General features: G+C 41.9%; 1 protein-coding gene across 6 annotated transcripts in view; it reads right to left on the reverse strand.

Moving 5' to 3' along the window:
- The window catches only part of slc44a5b (solute carrier family 44 member 5b), a 38,680-nt gene extending 18,466 nt beyond the window's left edge, over positions 1–20,214 (reverse strand). For 3 of the 6 annotated variants that reach the window (XM_062452309.1, XM_062452310.1, XM_062452308.1), the window contains exons 1-3: positions 20,026–20,214; positions 5,768–5,816; positions 14–87 (exon numbers count right to left, since the gene is read on the reverse strand). In XM_062452309.1, the coding sequence (XP_062308293.1) occupies positions 14–87; positions 5,768–5,816; positions 20,026–20,062 (160 nt within the window). In that variant the 5' untranslated portion in view covers positions 20,063–20,214. The remainder of the gene's footprint in view (positions 1–13; positions 88–5,767; positions 5,817–20,025) is intronic. The other 3 variants (XM_062452314.1, XM_062452311.1, XM_062452313.1) reach the window with 1 other exon arrangement.
- Between the last annotated feature and the right edge of the window lie 692 nt (positions 20,215–20,906).

Below are 20,906 nucleotides of genomic sequence, written 5' to 3' on the forward strand. Positions count from 1 at the left end.
TGTGTCAACTCACCCACGGTGCCCAGAGCGATGTAACCGAGGATGACGATGACGAAGATAACACAGCACACAACGTCAGTGCAGCTCCTGGAGAGAGGACAAACAGAGAGATGGGAGAGGTGGAGGGGAAAGGAAGGCGAAGGATGGTCACAAAGAGAAGAGGAGGCAGATGGAGGGAGGAGGAAGTCAGACAGAGAGAGAGAAAGGCGGATTGAGGATTAGATAGTTTGGGCCATAACTCAGTGTGGAGAATTTGCCATAATTTGACAGCAACTTGCCATAAGCCCAAACATCGGCAGAGCGTCACTATCTTTGTCATGAGACCCTTAAACAACAGTTAACAGCATCTTTGCTCAACCGATTTGTTTTGGGTAGAGTGGAGGTTCTTTTCACCGCACCATCACAATCATCTTTTTTTGTATTTCACTGTCTAGTTCTCTCCATCTCTGTCTTGTAAGAAACTGAAAATGACTCTAGCCCTCAGGCTGTTTCTCCTCTTCTATCCTGTTGGGTAAAGACAGCAAGGAGCAGGGATTGAGCTCTCAGATGTTAGTGTTGCTGCAGTGCACTCCTTTGAGGAAGTGCTTGTCCTTGCTTTGTATGCAGCGTGGAACACCACTGTCAAACCCCTACAGCACTTTTACAGTACAGTCTGCTTTATTGGAGACTCCAAACACCCCCTTTCCTGATTACATAGCAGATGGCGCTGTGGAAATCAGCTCACTGATGCACAACCAGAATATACAGTTTGCTGCAATGGATAATAAAAAAAGGAATAAAACTTATTAGGAATTTAAAAGACAAATAGGCTACTGTGTACATCCCATTTTCAAAGCAGCATTCTTACACCAATTTAGGGGCCATTGCAGTTATTGCAAAGCTTACAATTACTTGACTATTGCGGATGATTTCGAACTGAACCTGTACTTCATGGCAATACTTTGGAGTGGGTACGTAGGAAAGGAGCTTGAGTTTAGCCTTATAGGGGACAGCTATTCCTATCATGTCTGACAAAAAGCTTCCTTTATTATTACCACTGCATTTGGTGCTTAAACGTGCCTATTATCGCTGAATTGATCTGATTCACATTAAAGGCGCCATCCTGTTAGCACTATGCATGGTTATGAGCTATAATCAACATGCAGTAGGCCTATGAAAACATGTACAGGTTTATTTAGCTAAATAAGACCTGGGAAGGCAAACAATGAACCTTCCTCAAATAATTAAATTATTCCATTTGGTCAACACAGTTTCACCGACTTCCAAGCAAATGTGCAAGTAAAAAATGCTGTCAATTTTGCCACTACCATTTGTCAACGTGACCATAATAATAATATTGAATTTAAGTTATTGTGTGCCTTTCATTGTCTACAACATAAGCATGGCCGGGAATCGAACTGGCAACCTTCAGATTACTAGCCCGATTCCCTAAACACTCATCCACCTGACTCCCTATCATATATAGTCGTGGCCATAATTTTTGGCAATGACAAATGTTGTGTTTGGCAAAGTTTTCTGGTTCAGTATTTGAGGATTTTTTTTACATCTTCAGTTTCTATAGAATACTGGAATACAATAAGGCACATTTCATATTTTTTTATGCTTTTTTGGGGCGAGAATGTTCAATATATGCAAATAGTCCCCTCTTTTACAGCAGTCAATCTGCTCTTAAAATCCAATCAGAATGATAGAGTGATTTCACCTGGCTAGAACTAGTTCACACTTTCCCCTGTGCTTATGATATGACTTACTGAAATTATGTTAGCAGTCATTTTATGCCAAGGCAAACACAAAATGTATGTATACTTTTGGCCACAGCTGTACACACTACGGATATTAAAGCGTTCCTTGTCTAGGGTCCACCCTATATATATATATATATATATATATATACACTGTATATATATGACGAGAGAGTACTTTTTCATTTCATTCAAAAGAAAAGGGTGAATTATTGTGGTTGCCATGGTGATTAAATTCTAGTGCATTTGTGAGGATATGAGTCAGTCATCTGGCATCATGAGTGATCAGAAAAGAACACCTAAAACCGGTCTTCTCTAACCTTGCATAATGTTACTAAGAGGTCTGGCTTTCAGTCAACTCCCCCAGGTCCCCAGACACAGCCACCTTATTAAGGCTTGTACTAAGATAGCACAACTGTGAATGCTAAATCCGAACCACCTTCACAAAGTCGTTCAAAGTTCAACGCTGAAAGGGGAGCAGATAAAAGGGAAGTGAAAACAACTGTTCTATTCCTTATCTCAGAAAAGCAAACCCTATCTGACTGGGTTTGTCCACCCTGCTGACAGCCCTGTTAGGGATGGGGAAACAATGTCAACCCAGTTTATTTGTAGAACAGATTGAACTGGGTTTGCTGTGCCATGCAATAAAGTTATTGAGTTATAATGATGCCATCATGCATTCAGTGACCTCAGATGGAGTTTCTAGGGATAGAGGCAATGATGCTAGTACCTCAGGGTTGCATTGTAAAAATAATATTTCCTACATTGTTAAACTTTAGTCGATATGAAATCTACAGTCGATCATATGCAAAACCACTAACAATTGTAAAGTATGAAGTGTAAAGTATTCAACTGATTAGATACACGTAATTGAGTTGCCTAAATAATCGCAAACAGCCTGAAAATGTATGCAATAGAAACCCTTGCGATTTACATAGATAGCATGTTACTTTATAAATAAATGTGCTTGACTGATGATTTTAATTCAAATTGTGGTTTTAGGAAAAATGTATGTTGTGTGAGAAATCCTTGATGAAGAGGCCATTCGAGAGGAGGAGTAAGACTGCTCTTCCCCCCAACACACCCATAACTTGATACACCTAATCTGAGTAACCTCCAAATGTCTTTGTTGGTGCAAGCAATGCTTGATTTGATCCAGGTAGCAGCTTGGTTGAAGATGGAAAGGTGCACTGAAATGGACCAGCATTCAATCCATCCTGTCATACAGTAAATCTGTATTTAGTCTTGATGGTTGTTAGTCATTTAGCAGACGCTCTTATCCAGATCGTAATTTCTGAATTCCGGATTTCTGGAAATTTTTCTCATTTCCAGATTCATAATTTCTTTCTCAAACTACACAAATGGAGGCCTTGGTTCTACACATTCTACAATAGTAGCAGTCCTGTGTTGAGTAAATGTTTTTGAGAAATAATGTAATAGCATTTAGTATAAATTTACAATGGACACAATTTTTTTTTAAATCTTGACACAAAATACTGCCTGGCTATTATTCCATGCTCAAAAATAAAGCATTGGTTACAGTCATTTTACTGTAAATTCTGCAATAATAATTATTTTACTATCAAGCAGAATATGGAAATGTTAGGTCAGTCCAATAATTTGGACAGCTGCTGACAATTAATTTAAGGAACTTACACTTGGATTTCATATATATAAATTGTACACTACACAATTAATCATCATTATAAAATGATTCCACCCATATGATACAGTAAACCCAATACCACTAAATAAAACTAGCAAACTTTGTTTGTTTTGTTTTGTCTGTTTTACAAAGAAAGTCATTTTGCCTGGTGCCAGTTGCGATTATGTAATCAAAATATAGCCTGAAAAGTGTTCTGTACAGCATTTTATTGATCACACTTACCAACTGCCACTGCAGTGGATTTATATTAGTAGCTTGGGGACAGGCAGAATTAGTTCTCGAACATTCTTTTTGCTCTCCTCTCCAGATAAGAGGACAGAGACAGCTCAATAACCACAGATATGGAATCCATTTAGTTGGTGATCCTGTACAAAAACAAGACGGCTAGAGAGTCCGTTCACCCTTTTCTCATTAAAAAAAGCCTCTAAGCCAGAGAAAACATCAAAGTATCTTCACACAGCGGCAGGAGAGAAATGGGCCAGAGAGTGTGGGATAAAGAGGCTCTGGAGGATTGGAACATGCTTTCACAGCAGCCTGTCAAACTGGCCTTCAACAGTGAAGATGAACCATATGCTGTTTAAACTACCCAATGACATTCCTGAAAAAAACATAAAAAGCTTTGTCACTGGATTAGGGAAAGGGTTGATCATCCACTAACATTGTATCAATATAGTGTTAGTGGATGATCAATATCAGAATCAGAAACTGGTTTATTGCCATGTTCTTTTTTTCCCTTCTGAAATCCACAATCAACTACACTGTTTTAAGAGCGTTGAGCTCCAAGTTGTTCTGGCTGTATCAGGGCACCAGATGGTCAACCTCCCACCTGTAGGCGGACCCATCTCCGCCAGAGATGAGCCCAATGAGGGTGGTGTCATCCGCAAACTTCAGGAGCTTGAAGGACTGATGACTGGAGGTGCAGCAGTTGGTGTACAGGAGGAAGAGCAGAAGGGAAAGGATGCAGCCTTGGGGGGATCCGATGCTGATGGAATGGGAGTCAGAGACATGTTTTCCCAACCTAACATGCTGCCTGTGTCAAACAGAAAGTCTGAAATCCACCTGCAGGTGGAGTCACGTTCAGTTGGGAGAGCTTTCCAGTAGCTGAGCCAGGATGATGGTGTTGAAGGCAGAGCTGAAGTCCACAAACAGGATTCTAGCATAGGTTCCCGAGGAGTCCAGGTGCTGGAGGATGGAGTGGAGGGCAATGTTTACTGCATCGTCTACAGACCTGTTGGCTCTCTAGGCAAACTGCAGGGGGTCAGTGGTCAGGGCGACGGGAAGTAATGAAGTCCTATGATCCTTGTTTTTTTGGAGAGAGGGATGATGGTGGAGGTCTTGAAGCAGGCTGGCACATGTCTCCAGAGAGGTGTTGAAGATGTCTGGGAATACCAGTGATTCAGGGTGGCTGCCTTGCAGGGGTTCTGTCTGTTGAAGTGCCTGTTGACATCTCCCTCCTGGATGGAGAGAGTCGTCACTGTGGCAGGGGATGAGGGGGTCTCTGGGGTGGGCAGATGTAGTGAGGCCCATGCCCCTGCAGAGGAGGGCGAGGTGGGCTAGAGTTGAGGGATGGAGTCCCCCAAACTCATTCAGATCGTTGGCCAGGTGTGAGTCGTTAACAGAGTGGGGGGTTTTAGGTTTGTAGTTGGTGATCTGCCTGAGTCCTCTACAGCCAAATGCAGAGTTCTTAGCTGAGAACTGGTGTTGTACCCTCTCATAGAAGTCATTTAGCTCCTCTCACTGCCTTGCTAAACATGTACTTGGACTCCTTTAACCTGGTCATGTCCCCACTTATGAACGCCTCTTCCTTTTCTAACCTTAGCTTCCTGAGTTTTGCTGTTTCTTGAGTTTTCTGAGCAACACTGTAGGCAATGAATATGCAACACTGAATGCAATGGCATATACTACATTATGTACTAGGCAACAAGTCAGGTAAGATTCCGAGAAGAGTAATTTCACAGACATTTCACTGCTGCCTTGTCTGCGTTCTTAAAGAGTGTGTTGTTCTGATGTAACCCGGTGTGTTCCCGGGTAATGTTTCATTGGGCTCCAGCCACCCGCACAACTAATGGCTATTGATTGGTGCCAGTGTAGAGAGCTGTCAGCACTCAAGCTCACTCTTTATCAAAGCTCCCTGACAAATGATCAATCTATCAGCACGGAGAGAGGGAGATGTACATACATTCTTATATAATACAACACAAATGAAAACAAAATGAGTACTGCCTTTGTTACTTGCTGGTCTCTTAGCTTCTTACAAACATCTTATACACATGTCGGCTACACATTTGAAACATAATGGTTAATAGTATTTTGATAAAATCTAAATGAAAGACAAGTGGGAGGAGTAAAGTGGCAGTACCTGTTATGGATGGGTCCTCTAAAAGTTGGGTCAAACTTGCGAGGCTCACCTGGAATAGAGGCATATTGGATGGTTACCGAAAATGTACAATAATTGAGAACAACCTCATTCTAGCAGAAGAAAAATATACTCAACATTAAAATACATCTCTTTGTACTTTATCCAGAACTTTACCATGGCATTGGCACAGGGGAAAATAATTGTTATTTCAAAGAACAATTGTTGTTGTTTTTCCCCCCCTCTTAGTGAACAATTAGGCATAATATTATGTCAGTAGGTCATCAATAAACAAAAAATTCAACTGATCAGAACTCAATAAAAGGTAACATCCACATTCCCACCTAGCCCCTCTCTGGTATAATTTATGCTAACATGCTAAGCTATTAAGAAGAACATGGTCACAGCATTTAAGAGAGCATTTTTGGATAATGAACCTTCTCTAAAGTAACACATGCTTATCTTGACCAGAGAAGAATCCCCTTTTGACCCTGTGAACACAACAAGCTAGTATGGCTGCGATACCCTCTAATGGTGTTTAATCATATAGGTCTGCTTACTACTGCCCCAGCAGGAGATAAGTATGAAGAGTGCATCAATCATCACACATGGAATGTCGTTTCTCAGAACAGCAGACCTGAGGCCAGCATGAGTGAGCCTTTCTCCCATCTGCCGAGTCTCTAGTACTGCTAGTGGAGAGACGCAACCCTTTTGGCAGGCACGCTCAGAACACTCAGGGTAGGCAAACAAGATACCATCCTGTCTGCTTGTTTCTCTCACTGTGCTCAGATCTCACCTATCAGTACTGCATCTGTGACTGGTTATGGTGAAGTGAGCGGGTGAGAAGTTTGGTTCTAATCCAGGGTTTCATCCCAGAGCACTGATCTGGTTACAACCATGATCATAATTGTTTTTCTCTCTGCACTGCCCCAATTAAAACAGCGTTAGACATTTTCATCTGTTACTCATTCCCGTGTACAGTAGTTTTGTCCTAATTAAGGGTTGTAAACTGGATTCTAAAAAATGGGGAATCGGGATGAGCAAAGCCATCGGGGCAGATTCTATTTTATCACAGGGCATGGTACAGCACACATAGCAGCTAGGAGAGCCCTCGTTCAGAGATACAGCAATTCTCAAATTACAGACTTAAAGTTGCCTTAGAAACCATTAATAGGAGGTAAGAGATCAGTTGGGTCGGTGTCAGTAGTTGATGCGCTAATAGAAATCTGGCTAGTCCTCTGTGATGCGTCATTAGTTGCCTTAAGTTGCTGCTACATCCCAGTGGATGTAACTACAAACCCACGACCAGCAGTTTGCATCACATTAACTCATATCAGAGCTAATTAGAACTGCATCTGCCAGGGCCAAGCTGGGTAGAAGCTGCTTTGGGACCGATGCCGGAGGAATATGAGTAGACAAAAAAAAAAAAACATTTCATTGATCTCCTTATGGTTTGTGAATATGTAACGCCCTCACACTGGTCTCCTGTGTGAAATCCATTGTGGTGAAAACAGGTTTGCACATATGGTGGAGATGCAAGGGAGGTGATGGTGAGAGGACAGATTGTGAAGCAACAAGGGGCAGGATGATTTTGCTTTGGTGAGAACCACAGAAGTCTCTATATCCGCCCAACATGTGGGCTAAAGACGCCAGCCACGGTCAAATGGGAGAGCTGATGGGAAGCAATAGTCCCATGCCAGATTGTAGAGTCACACGCTTGATGTGAAGAGCACTAGCAGACACTGAATACTTTCAGTTTAAACCTAGGCTAGTATTTCAGGTTTTTCAGTACAGCATACAGTACATGAAAGTCCCTAGGGCTATTAAAATAGCATTAGTTAGACAACAGTACATCATACGTTATGTATAATACCTGTGATGCATGCTTATTGGTATTTCATATAGTTGATAATATACTGTAGTCCAAGTAATGCTATTATTGTCTCCTTAGGGACTTTTGTGTAGGTGGCAATTGCCTTCTGGACAGAATGTGGAATATAAATACTTTCATTTACTTTGATGACTCGCCTTTATACCAGCTGTCTGCCTATTTAAAGAGGTCTCCTGTGTTTTTCAGCTGCTTTCCTAAAACAGATTTTTGTCCCGGTCCAAAAAAGCACCGGGAGGTCTGACATTCATCAGTGACGCAGGCCCACCCTGGTTAGACTGCACTGCAGGCTGCCAGCGCAGTGAGGATAGCTGAGTGTAAAGATTGGGTCAGTCTGAATGAAGGTCTGCTAGTTAACAACATCTGGAAAATGCCTGCCAGGCATACTACTCTGTGGATGCTAGCATCACTGCTAACTGTGCTGGCTGGGCTGGGTGGCCCAACTGTCACTACAGCTCATTTTGAAGCAAGGATGAGAAAGGATATGTTCACAGTGGCTTAAACTGTGCTGTATGGTATTAGCAATAACCTTATAATATAGTTGAGTATGCCTGTGCAAATATATGAGGCCAAAAGTCAAAACAGACATTCAAAAGATTTGAAATCCACCTCACAGTTTGTTTTGTGAACAAAACTTGTGATTATTGGGGCAATTAAAGTTTTTGAAGGGCTCCTGGTTTCCCTATTATGATAAATTAGCATTTCTAATGATGCTAACAAATTTCAATATGCAATCCGAAGAATTGTAATGTGGATTTTGAAACAGTTTTTCCAGGCATTTCCCTGAAAAAATTGCTTATGTTCAAAAGAAAAAAAAATGGGTGTCTAATCCAATATTTACATTTTGGAAACATAGAAACAGTGCAAACATATTTTGCTACTTCTTTTGTAACCTTTGTTCAAGTTTAATCATCAGTGCCCCATGTGAAAATACAGCACAGCATTTTGAAATAATTCATTTTTGGTGAGTGATGTGAGGCTTTTACGGTTGCCATGTTAAACACGCAAAATAACATAATCACTTTAAACATCTGTTTTCATCAGATGCTGCACACAAAGCATCAAACTGTGGTAATCTTACATAGGCTACTTGTACTGTACCCTCTGGGACACTGAGGCTGGATTGGGTATGGAATTACACAGTAAGCCCAGACACAGGCTTTACCAGTTATCCTCATCCTTTAATACCATTTGCATCCTCATTCAGTCTGCCACTGCAACAAACTTATAGGTTGACCTGATCAGCTAACAGAATTATCTATTATTTCACTATCTATCGTATGTGAAGTATAACTACTTCTACTGAAGTAATACAATGTAGATATGGAGTCTATTAAGTTATTTAACAGTTTCATAACACTGCTAAAATACCTATGTAGAGATATAGATGGAGCAAATATGTTAAGAGAGACAAGGACTTTATCGATGCCAAAGTGCCACGTGTCACAATGGCATAATATAGCCTATAGGCAAACAATCATCAGGACACAGTAGCCTAGCAACACAGCATCAATTAGGACAATACTGAGGTACATTGTACAATTAAATTATCAAAATAGGACACATTTCTATGCAGAACATTTGATTTTAACAAATCTATTGTATGCAAAAAATTTCTAGTATATTTTTGGGATAGTTTTCCATTGGGATACTTTTATATTGTAGTCAGGCAGATTTGAGACAAGTGAGTGTGGTGGGAATGACTTGAGATTGCCACAGCTGGATGGGTGCCAGGTATAACAGCCCGGATGGATAGATAAAGCCCAGAGCGTGAGAGACAAGTCACCAGGCTGTATTTAAGGGAGGTGTGAGAAAATACATACAAATCTAATTTGCTGCTTTGCTGATAAAGACGGCTATGACACTGGACACTTCTCAGGAGTTATGGGGACACTAGCCTACTTCTCAAGTGGATTCACTGTCTTTCTGCCATTCACACATTCAATACAGTCAGTTGTTGGTCTGGTTTCACAGGACAGCATGGAGATAAAGCAGTGACCCTGAGTATAAAGATGCTGTAAAGTGGAATTGAAAATTAGTTTTAAGTTCATCACACCACAGAAGAATGTGTTGTTAACTACCCATCCAAATTAAAATGGAAAAAACACAGACAAGTATGTTAAATTAGGCTTTGAAATCATGAGAAAATCAGTGGTCTTCTCTGCTTGAGACTGGGGGGGTGTGTCGCCTGAAGGAGTTGAAGCTCCGCCCCCTCGAATTTACTGAATTTAACAACAACAGCAATACTAGCTAAATCAATTGCAGATATCAGAACGGACCTAACATATTTTACAGAAAATAGGCCGCATTTTCTATAAGCTGCATCCCACCAGAATGGGAACTTTGTGTTTGTAAATCAGAGTTTAGGCCGCACTGGAATATAGGCCGACTGTTTTTTTATCCAGGAACAGGTATTTCCAAGCCCTGATAGTGTAAATGACGACATAGTAAATGATTCCTCTTTCAAGTAATAAGTCCCCGTTCAAGTGTTGAGCATTAAATTAGCTGCACGGTCTGTAGAGATCTTGGGACAAAGCCACTTTTTTGTTCTAAAACCGGGCTATAAGCCGCTTCGAAATGTAAGCAGTAGGCCTACAACCACAAGAAAACTGTAAAATTGGGGTAGGCTACAGGCCGCGGCTTAATTTCCGAAAAATACGGTACCTGAAGTCTATGAGTGTTTTATGTGTTTACTTTGTCTTTGCATCGTACTAGCTGAGTAACAGAATGCAACCATCTGTGATCTGACGTAGATAGGTGGCTGTGACTTAGATAGGTTGGGTTTTGCCCCACCTATACAAAACCTGAGCTGTGTCGTCATTAGAACCCGTGCAGTTGCTCTTTTGAAAATGCGCTCGGCTACACAGCCGGAAGTTCTCGAATAGATTTCACGGTACTTTGACTACGTCAAAGTGTCCTAGCCTCGGCGCCGTCTCAAGTCGGACTCCTCGGGGAGGAGTTACATTACATTTAGTCATTTAGCACAGGGGTTCTCAAACTTTTCAGCCCACGACCCCTAAAATAATGGTGCCAGTGACTCGCGACCCCCGCATCCACGGAGGTGGTTTACGTATAAGTGGGAGTAAAAATAGGCCCTGGATCTGATCCAGACCGGCCCACCAGAACCGGGCCCTGTATACGCCACCACTGCTAACCTGTTAATGCATGCAATACTTGATGTGATGCTAGTAAAATATTTTTTGAGCTTTAGTGTCAAATAAACAGCTGTTTTTCAATTGGTAAAACCTTATCTAGTGAAGGTGATGTATTTTTGTCTCTTAGTTTTGCAGCCCCACCCTTACGTTTCTTAGCCTGGTTTTCCATTGTTATTCTTCTCCCGGTGCTCCCGATGGCCAGTCCGCTACTGCGGGGCTTTGCCGCGGTGGTGGATTTTCAAGTCATATTATTTTAATTTCTCGTGCTATCAAGGGGTGCTGCAGCACCCTCATCACCCCTAGTTCCCACGGCCATGGGTATTCCCTCTCCACTGAAATACAAAACTCAGCCTGTCAGTGTCTTGGCTGAGAATGCTGTCTTTAACGTTCGGTCGCTTGACAGTTCAACTAATGCGTCCTCCTGCTTGGATGTCAGATGGTTTGCCGTACTTACAGTGAATGGAAAATCAAAAGGCTGATGGCTTTTTTATTTGCATGCATTAATTTAACTACTATTTTTAACTTGTTAACATTTTGGCTAAAATATGCTATTTCTAATTGTTTTACAATGTTCCTTGATTTCTGGAAAGCATCTCGCAATCACCCCCTCGGGGGGTCGCGAGAACCACTGATTTAGCAGACGCTCTTATCCAGAGCGACTTACAGTAAGTACAGGGACATTCCCCCAAGGCCAGTAGGGTGAAGTGCCTTGCCCAAGGACACAACGTCAATTTGCACGGCCGGTAATCGAACCGGCAACCTTCTGATTAATAGCCCGATTCCCTAACCGCTCAGCCATCTGACCCCCATAGTTAAAAACGGCTCTGTAAAGTCGCATATTCCAGCTTCTTGTGGTTTGCTGCGTTGACGTCAGTCATGGCCGATCAAGCGCTGTTTGCTTACTTTATTTATAATTAAACTTAGTCTTTCGGTTAGTGAAGAGGCGGACTAAAACTCTTTCTTCAACACATTTTTTATTTAATTAAACATTTTGATCCGGATTTTAGCATTGGCAAAACTGAAGGTGTCAGAATAATTACAAAACATGCGTCAAAGTTGTCCTGTGTGAGTCTGGCCAATCATGAAATAGCTGTGTCGTCATTAGAACCCATGCAGTTGCTCTTGAGAAAATGCGCTCGCATAGATATATATAAAGACTAGATGTCTTACGGCGGAGTCTAGAACGTCCGCACATGGCGGCCATCTTGCTACAGTCAACTCGCTCACCGATAACATTGTGTTGATGCTACATTTACTTTTTAAATTACCATATTTTGCTCAATTTTCAACCAATTTTTAAACGGTTTGGTTTGTTATCAACGTCAGAGATGTCGGTATGCCACTGCATACTTATGAATAATTATGTGTTTTTTTTAAGAATAGAATAGAAGTATGCAGTGGCATAACGACATCTCTGACGTTGCTAACAAACCGTTTAAAAATCGGTTGAAAATTGAGCAAGTTATGGTCATTTAAAAAGTAGCATCAACACGAATGTTATGGGTGAGCGAGTTGATTGTAGCAAGATGGCCGCCATGTGCGGACGTTCGACTCCATTGTCCGGCAACGCGGATGAGACATCTACCAGAGAATGTCTAATATAGATATATATCCTTAAACAGGCTCTGCATCTACCCTTTATATCTATGTGCGCTCGGCTACACAGTCGGCAGTTCTCGAATCGATCTCACGGTACTTTGATGGCTACGTCACAGTGACGTAGCCTCTGCGCCATCTCCAGTCGGACAAAAAGTCTAACCAGAATTCACTTTTTCAAGTCAGCCGCCTGCAGCCGGCTGCGGCGCTGCATTAAAGATCCTGTAAAGTGGACCTGGAAACGAGTTTTAAGATTGCCACACCACAGAATAATGTGTTATTAACTACCCATCCAAATTTGAATGAAAAAAATAACACCGACAAGTATGTTAAATTAGGCTTTGAAATCGTGAAAAAATCTGCAGTCTTCTCAGCTTGAGACTGGGGGGGCGTGTCGCCTGAAGGAGCTGAAGCTCCGCCCCTTGCTGCCTATAGTGCCTACCTCCGACCCAGATAATGGACGCTATGTCAAGCAGAACAAAACCATATAGAATTAGAATGTATTTGTTCAATGAGTGAAACATACAGATGCATATAAATGAAATGTTCCCCTGAGCTGTAACAGTAAAAATGGACACCAGAGACAGCAGACAGTGAGCTCTCCAACTAGGCTACTTCTAACACATTAGCTATTTCACCAAAATACCATCATTCTACACCGAGTAGCCTAATATCAAGTTAGCGGTTTGCACTAACTCATAGCAGAGATACCTCTGGAAAAGTTATCTAGTATAATTATAACAAGCACACAGAACTGAGTGATGAACTGCTGGCGGCGGTGGATGGTCCAGGTGCGACTGGAGGATGAACGGCCGGAGGGGCGATGCTCGGTCCGGCTCCGCGCTGCAAGAGAAGCTGTGTGTTGGTGAACCCCGTCTGTCTATGGTCCATGTTAAAACTGTCCGCCGTGAAATGGTCAGTGCAGAGGCGGCTGTTGGAGTTTATCCAAAGCTTTCCATCACAAAATCTATCCACCTATTTTTCCTTTCATTATCAATAGGGAACTTAAATGGCGTTGCAGCGCAGCTGGAGTTCTTGCATCCAGGGAAGATGCAGTTGCGGGTGGTGGGAGACATCCTGAAGCTAGCTAGCTAGCTGATGTAGGCTACAATAACAGTACAGCAGGAGGAGCCATTCAGTGATCTGACGTAGATAGGGCGAAATGACGTAGATAGGGCATTTTTTGGCTCCGCCCATTAAAACCTGATCTGAAAACGGAAGAGAAACTGTTCTTCGGTTTAACTACACATTTCAGTGTGACAAAGTTTTAGCGCTTTGCACATGATTTCAGGAACTCATTTCACACGTATATAATGTACTTAGAAGCAACATGGAATTTACTTTACAGTCAGTCCATGTCGAACGCACCTTATGTTTAGAATGATCAGCAGCGGGGCGGGGGAGGGGGGAGGCTAGTCTTTACTCACACACTGCTCGTAAAAAAAAAAAAAAATCCGGTTCGCGCACGTATCTAATTTTAGGGGCACAAACATGCGAGTGAAATAGTTGCACTGTAGAGCCCTGAATTGGCTTATTAATGTCAACTATTAAAATGTAGTCAAGCCTGTGACCGCTTGGCTACGTTCAACCATCCTAGCAATCAACCAAATGAGAAATGAAGCGAAGTAGAGCGTCAGGCAAATCAATTCTTCGTTAATTCAATTGAATTTAGTAATTTTATTAGACAATCGATGTATGTTTGTGCACCAGTGATTTAATTTAAATGACATGACGTTTTTCTCTCAATAGGCCTACATAAGTTAACGTCAGGCTACATTATCCACTAGTTTCGATAGCCTATAGCAGTATCGATAAGCTTGGACCTTATGGATCTTCGGGTTTTGGGAAATAAAAATAATTTCTTTTAACCTTCGCAATGTGGGGGGTCTGAGACAGCCCAACGGTTAAAATAAAATGCTTCACTTTGTTTTTGTATGCGGTAAAGTTGTCGCAATACGACGGTGGGTCACAATGACTGATGGGTCACAATGACCCGAAGATAATACAAGGGTTAAAGTCACACTAACAAAGCCAAAAGGGGAAAAGACAACAATTGTGGCATTGTTTTTGTAATACACTGTATTGTGTTAATCCCATGGGTTAGATGTTCAAGGGCTGTGATAGGGCACGATTTGATCACATAAACCTAATGTGTAGGATAGCCTTCATAACATTTATCCTGGCTGTAAGAGGACATTTTCACCTATTATAGTTTTATGTGGTTTAATATCGATTGAAATACCATTGAAGTCATGTTGATCTTTAGTTAGGTTATGATTACAACGTTGTTTCAATAGTAATATTGGTGGAAATACCGTTAATATCGCGTTGATTTGGGGTTGTGATTTCAACGTTGTTTCAATATGAAATAAGGGTGCAAAATGATGATGAATCAACATCAGAGTCTGACATTGGTTCAATGAAATTAGCTTTGACAGTGGAATGTTGATTCAACGTAGTTTCAATGAAGTTTGCTATCTGGGGGGCAGCTTGTTTAAGGGCACGGGCAGCTTGTTTAAGGGCTGGTGTAGAGTGCCAGATGGAAAAGTAGCATTTATTCCATTGTGTTAGTTCCACAAAAAAACACTTTCTATGCACCTCATTTTGGGGGAGATTAAGGTCACAAATGAGCGGTTAGCTCATTGAGATAAACTGCGATCGCCTTTTGTCATTGTTGTTGCACTGTTTACATGCTTCCACCCACCCCTCCTCCATCCATCCATCCACCCACCCCCCCCTCACACACACACACACACTCTCTCTCCCTGCCCTCCTTACTCAACATCTCTCCATGACACATCCAGTACACAGGCCCTCCAACGCAGGCTGACACGGAGACACAGGCACCAGTGTCCACAGGCTTCACCATGTAGGCTAACACAGACCTCTTTCATACCATGTTCCATGACTGCAGGTGCAGTGCCAGGGTTGTGTCTTTTCAACGTTCACTCGCAGAAATGTCTCTGGCAATTCATGAACACTTATAGACCATTGGGTAAACAGGAGGGGTCAACTTGTGTGCATTCCATTTAGGTTTAGCCTGCTTCCCTACAACTTATTATTCAGGGAAATTATTCAGCATTACAAATGTTGGACAAAATCTATTGAGGACAGAAGACACGGTAACTTGTGTTTGAGGCTCATTTCTTTTGACTTAGTCTGTGACTGGAAAAGTGTGTATTCTTTATCTCTTAACTTGGATGTAAATCACACTTGGATTCAGATTGGTGGACTGTTGCCATGGAGACCAGGGCCAGAGAGGCTCTGATACAATTGGTGTCATAGAGTGGGGTCAGGGGTCTTTAGGGTAGAGCTCCACGGCCAAGGTTTAAGAGCTGAGTCACACAGAACGTACACACACACACGAACAGAGGCAGTGAGAGTGGCCTTCATATAAATCCCTCTGATCCTTACACCCACTGGGTACAGAATGCTGATCAGACAGCCCACACTCACCGCCTGGCCCCAAAACAAAGACGGGATTCAAAATCAATCTCCCAAGAAATCAAAGTGTTTAAAATGCTCCAGATGGCTGAATTAATTCAGTCTATTAAGGACCTTGGACATAAATACAACACAAATACTCCCCGTTTCCCAACACACCCCCTCCTCGTTTCTCTCGCTATCTCTCCTTTCATCGTCCACTTCAGTCTGTCATTCGGCAAAGTCTGTTGCAACCTGCAAAACTCCCATCCTTTATAAAATAGAGTCCTTCAGAACATCCAGGTCCTTTATCAAGACCCCAAGGGGGGGAGGGGGGGGGTCTCCCAGATATCAGATATGCTTACTTGTCATGCTTTACAGAAGATGCTGTCGGACTAATGCAGAATCTTCCACACAAAAACAACATTAAAAGCCAGTTTTTCGACAGAGTGGAGACATTGGATTGACATCCGCTCTGAGGAGGGGTTGGGTTGGGGGGTGTCTGGAAGGGGGTGAGTTTCCACCAGAGGGAACAGAGTGTCAGACTGAAAGCAAGCCTGTCCCTGCCAGGGGATGACAGTGGGTAGTGTGTCTGGGGACTGGCTGACCTTGGTTCTGTAAAGCTAGCAGTGTGATACAGGACCAAGGGAGTAGGTTTGGTTTGAACATCGGTGGGAACTAGAAACAGGGGGGTCAGATGGCTGAGTGGTTAGGGAGTCGGCTATTTATCAGAAGGTTGTTGGTTAGATTCCCGGCCGTGCCAAATGACGTTGTGTCCTTGGGCAAGGCACTTCACCCTACTTGCCTCGGGGGAATGTCCCTGTACTTACTGTAAGTCGCTCTGGATAAGAGTGTCTGCTAAATGACTAAATGTAAATGTAAACAAAAACATTTTGATCACGCTTTATGCTAACGCTACCCAGGCTGGCTGGTGATTATTGGTAGTAGCAGGAAAGCTCAATTTGGAGAGAAAAGATTGACCAACACACACGCGGCTTCAATTTTACACTAGGCTTTGTGTTTGACCTCCTTGTCTATTCTTTGTTTGTCTATGGCCGCACTGCAGCTACAATTCACTAAATCTATCTTACAAATTAAACGCCGCCCTCGAATAAATGCAGCACTAAAAATGAACATTGTGTAATTAACGCTGCGGCGTTTAAATCGAAGAAATAAGGTACTCTAAAACACGTGCACACTCGTATTTCCCACTGAGTATTGTACTTCTTCATTCTCTTCCAAACATACACGGGTGCCTCAATGTCTGGCAGAGCACTCTAATGCTTTTCTATTGCCAGTTTGATAGAAGTTGCTAGGGGTGTTACACGACCCAATGCAATCAGAGTTTAGTTAACTTAATTCATTAAGTGACAGTACAATTTGTTTGGGGGCCTTAAGGGAGGACCGGACTTCTTATGTGGTCCATAAGGCCTCAGTGCTTGTGTCTCCAGCTCTGCTTCAGTCGCTCCTCGCAGTACAGTCAATTTGTGTTTCCTTACAACTGAGATAACTCAACTCAATTTGTTTACATTCGCAACACCACAGGTCCAGAACACTGCAATCTGCATCCTGTGTCCTTTCTTTAAAGGTCTACCTGAATCTTTTGGCACAGTACAAGGTCAGTCCAGTCATGCGGCCCAAACAACACCAGTCCTGACTATTCCTCCTTCACGTACAGTATTTGCATCTTACTCTTCTTCTCCACAGTGTGTCTTTGGGTGGTGGGTTAACTAATGTCACTAGTAAGGAGACAAAAGACAAATCAATTTATAACTAACTCACTTCATTTGCACAGGGTCGAGTAAAGGCAATCATATTTGACTGAGTGAGTTTGCGTAAGTATTTGCTAACTTGGTCTGTCATTACTGTGAGTTCCATCTACTCTCAAACAACTAGGGATGGGAGAGAAAAGCACCATGGCATTTCACGCTGCTGAAGAATATCACCTCATTAAAAATAATGAGCATGAGAGTCGTATGAAGAGTATATTAAAGCATGAAGGAGCACCACATCATCAACATCGGTCTCCATCTTAAAATAGAAAGGGAACTGAGGCACTTGAAAAGCCCATCACATGCCCTCGGTAGAGTTCCTGAATGAAAAGATGAGCCATTGAGACTACAACCCTCTTCCTAACACAGCGTCACATGAAGATAGAGAAAGAGAAAGTGTTTGATTCTCAAACAAAGCTCTTCGCTCTGTGTCAGCCTCTGCACTCCCTTGCAGGTTAAATGCAGCACTTAGAGAAGCTGACCATGCGAGAAATTTGTTAATTATCGGTATGCCCAGCTCCGCACATTCTTACAGTGAATGGAACTAAATCTAAATTGTCACCAATGAACCTGTCACAGAGTGATTATTAAGTATTTTTCACTTTTATGACTGATTAAACAGCACCATGTAGGCTATGCATAAAGTTACGAAATCAAATAAACAATATTCAATATTTGTTAGTCAAGATGTTAATAGATGGATAGAAACACTATCTACTTGAAAGTCCATACAGTATCTAGAATGGGCTTTTCCAATATGTGTGTCTGCAACACGTTATCTCTGTGACCATTTACATGCAATCAATAACTGAATTGTGGGGTGGTCTTTTCTGCAAGGTGAGAAATGATTTGACAGTTCCAACACCGCCTCTACTGTAAGTAAAGTAGGATAAGAAGAGCTCAATGTTGTAGCATCCCTCTTTGCCTGCTTTGACAGGCTTTAGCTGCCCGAGAAATGACATTTGGACATGTGAGCTGACTGTGCAGCACTCCCAAATAGGCCATTTGGACGAAGCAGCTGACCTGAACACAGGGAGTCAGCATAACTCCATCCCATGCTCCACTGACTAAAACTCCAATTGGTTCTGCAGTTTAAAGAACTACAGCTTCCAATAGGTTTTCCCTCTTTTTTTCCTCTCTTAGATATTATTCAAAAGGTTGCTTATATTGGCACCAGTGTAAGAATACAGCATCAGCATGATTGCACACAAGATTAAATGTTTTTGTGAAGGAAAACAAGTCCAATGTTTCCACGACCTCAAGGTGATCTTTCACATACAATATAAAATATTCTTAGAGTAAATGCCGTTTTTTGGGGCTGAAGCACTCAGTCCTGAGAGGTGGGCAGAGTCTGGAGAGAAGCGATAGTTTGAGGGATAGCAAGTTGCTATCCCTCAAACACATTGTGAACTCAGCTGACAAGCTATAAGCATGATTGACACAACCCTGGCCTCCTGGGAACCAACTGACACAGGGACACTGTGTAGGCAGGGAAATGCTGCTTCAACAGAGATGACATTAAGACAGACACTCAAGCTTTCCCATCACATCCACACCACTGGCCATGTCTCTCACTGCACAGTTTGCAACTATTAACCCATGACAGTTGTTTCAGATACTGAAATATGTGGATTACAGCCAGCACCAGTTTAGATTTGGTTAGCCAGCACAGAAAGATATGCATCCTGACTCTTAGTACCTAATTGAACCAACTGTTTTTATTAGGAAAATAATTGAACTTTTAGGTTTGTAGCATGAATGAAATTGTTGGACAAAATTAGCATTGATAAACTAATATGATTTAGCCTATTTGCCAATCCTTTGTTTGGCATGATCTTCCTAAAATTATTAACTGTTGTTACATTGTGCGGTATGAGGAAATTGTTTTGTTGACACTGGGCCAAACATAGGATTAGCCTATATCGTTTTGTTGAACTGCATGGCAAAAACGAAAAGCGAATGGATGTCAAATCTGCCTACATTACAACATTGGGCATCTGCAACTGTGTCATTCTGACATTGTAAAACCATGCAGTTAGTCAAAGCTTTAATCTGCATTCAAAATGTATACTGTACACATCGAAGGAGTAGTGTTCAGCGAACACTAAAATCACATTGGACCACACTTTGGCAGTCATTATATTATTAATATGACCTCAATATTCCTCATGGTGAAATTGTGTTTGCAAGTCTCCTAATCATGGCTTGAAAATTCTTTGTCTAGTTCAAAGTATCGCTTTAGATCAGATCATGTTAGAGATACAATGGATCTTGAACCAATTCATTCTTTGTAGCCTACAAGTGACATGAGCAACTTCTTCAAGTCAATATGCCAACCAGGCCATACCGATACAAGCAACCCTTTGTCATAATGTCTTAGAAGAAAGGATCAGCTTGCGACGTACAAAGACGATTGTGGCAACTCACCATAGTAAGAAGAGGGAATGTCCGTTTTTCTAGCCATTGCACTTCGTACAGAGGGTACTGCACCGTCTTAGTTTTTGCGATATCATAAGACTCTTGAGGTGTAAATCGCTTTTTGTGGCCCAGTCCTCGCAAATACAGTATGCTCTCAAGTCCTTGGTTGAAGCTGTGTCTGCCACCACGCATCTGAGCGTCAGCAGTGTTTACAGCACGAGAGAACGTCATCAACTGTGCGAGGAAAAACACTCTTAAAGGAGACGGATCCCGAAGATGGGTTGGTTGATTTAAAAAGGATCCATCTCGCGTTATTGTACTTACATCAATAGCTACTCTTTGTTTAATATTTACGCAGTTCGATTTCAATAATTGGTGTTTTATTTGTAAAATGTAGTAGGCTATGAACTTCGAAATAGTCTACAATAGCGTAGCCTACATCCATTAGTCCTACTATTGTGTAGACGACAATGTTTCTGGATCAGATATAGTGGGCAATGTGAGGAGAATTTGATGTAAAAATATGACTTGAGGTGTGTATTACTATGCTTAATGAAAAGGGTTTTCCCGATGCTCTATAGAGTATTTGCACTCTACTGTACATTGGCTTTACAGTAAAGTGCAGCATCCTCATTGTTCTCATGGACTCTTGGTGGAGCAATACTATCCTCTGTGGGGAACTTAGTGATATTACGTATTCAGGGGCTGTCAGTCCGAAAAGATTCCATGCTGTGTGTTCTGAATGGCCTCAGACTGACACATCCCTTGAATATGTAGTCTCACCCTCCCCCATTTTGCATGATTATCATGATTATGTAGGCCTATGCTTTGATTATTTTCAATTGGCTCAACAAACTAAACAATCGAAAGGTAGTGATATTTTTTATTCA

Source organism: Osmerus eperlanus, chromosome 26, assembly GCF_963692335.1.
Source record: "Osmerus eperlanus chromosome 26, fOsmEpe2.1, whole genome shotgun sequence".
NCBI classification, from domain to species: domain Eukaryota; kingdom Metazoa; phylum Chordata; class Actinopteri; order Osmeriformes; family Osmeridae; genus Osmerus; species Osmerus eperlanus.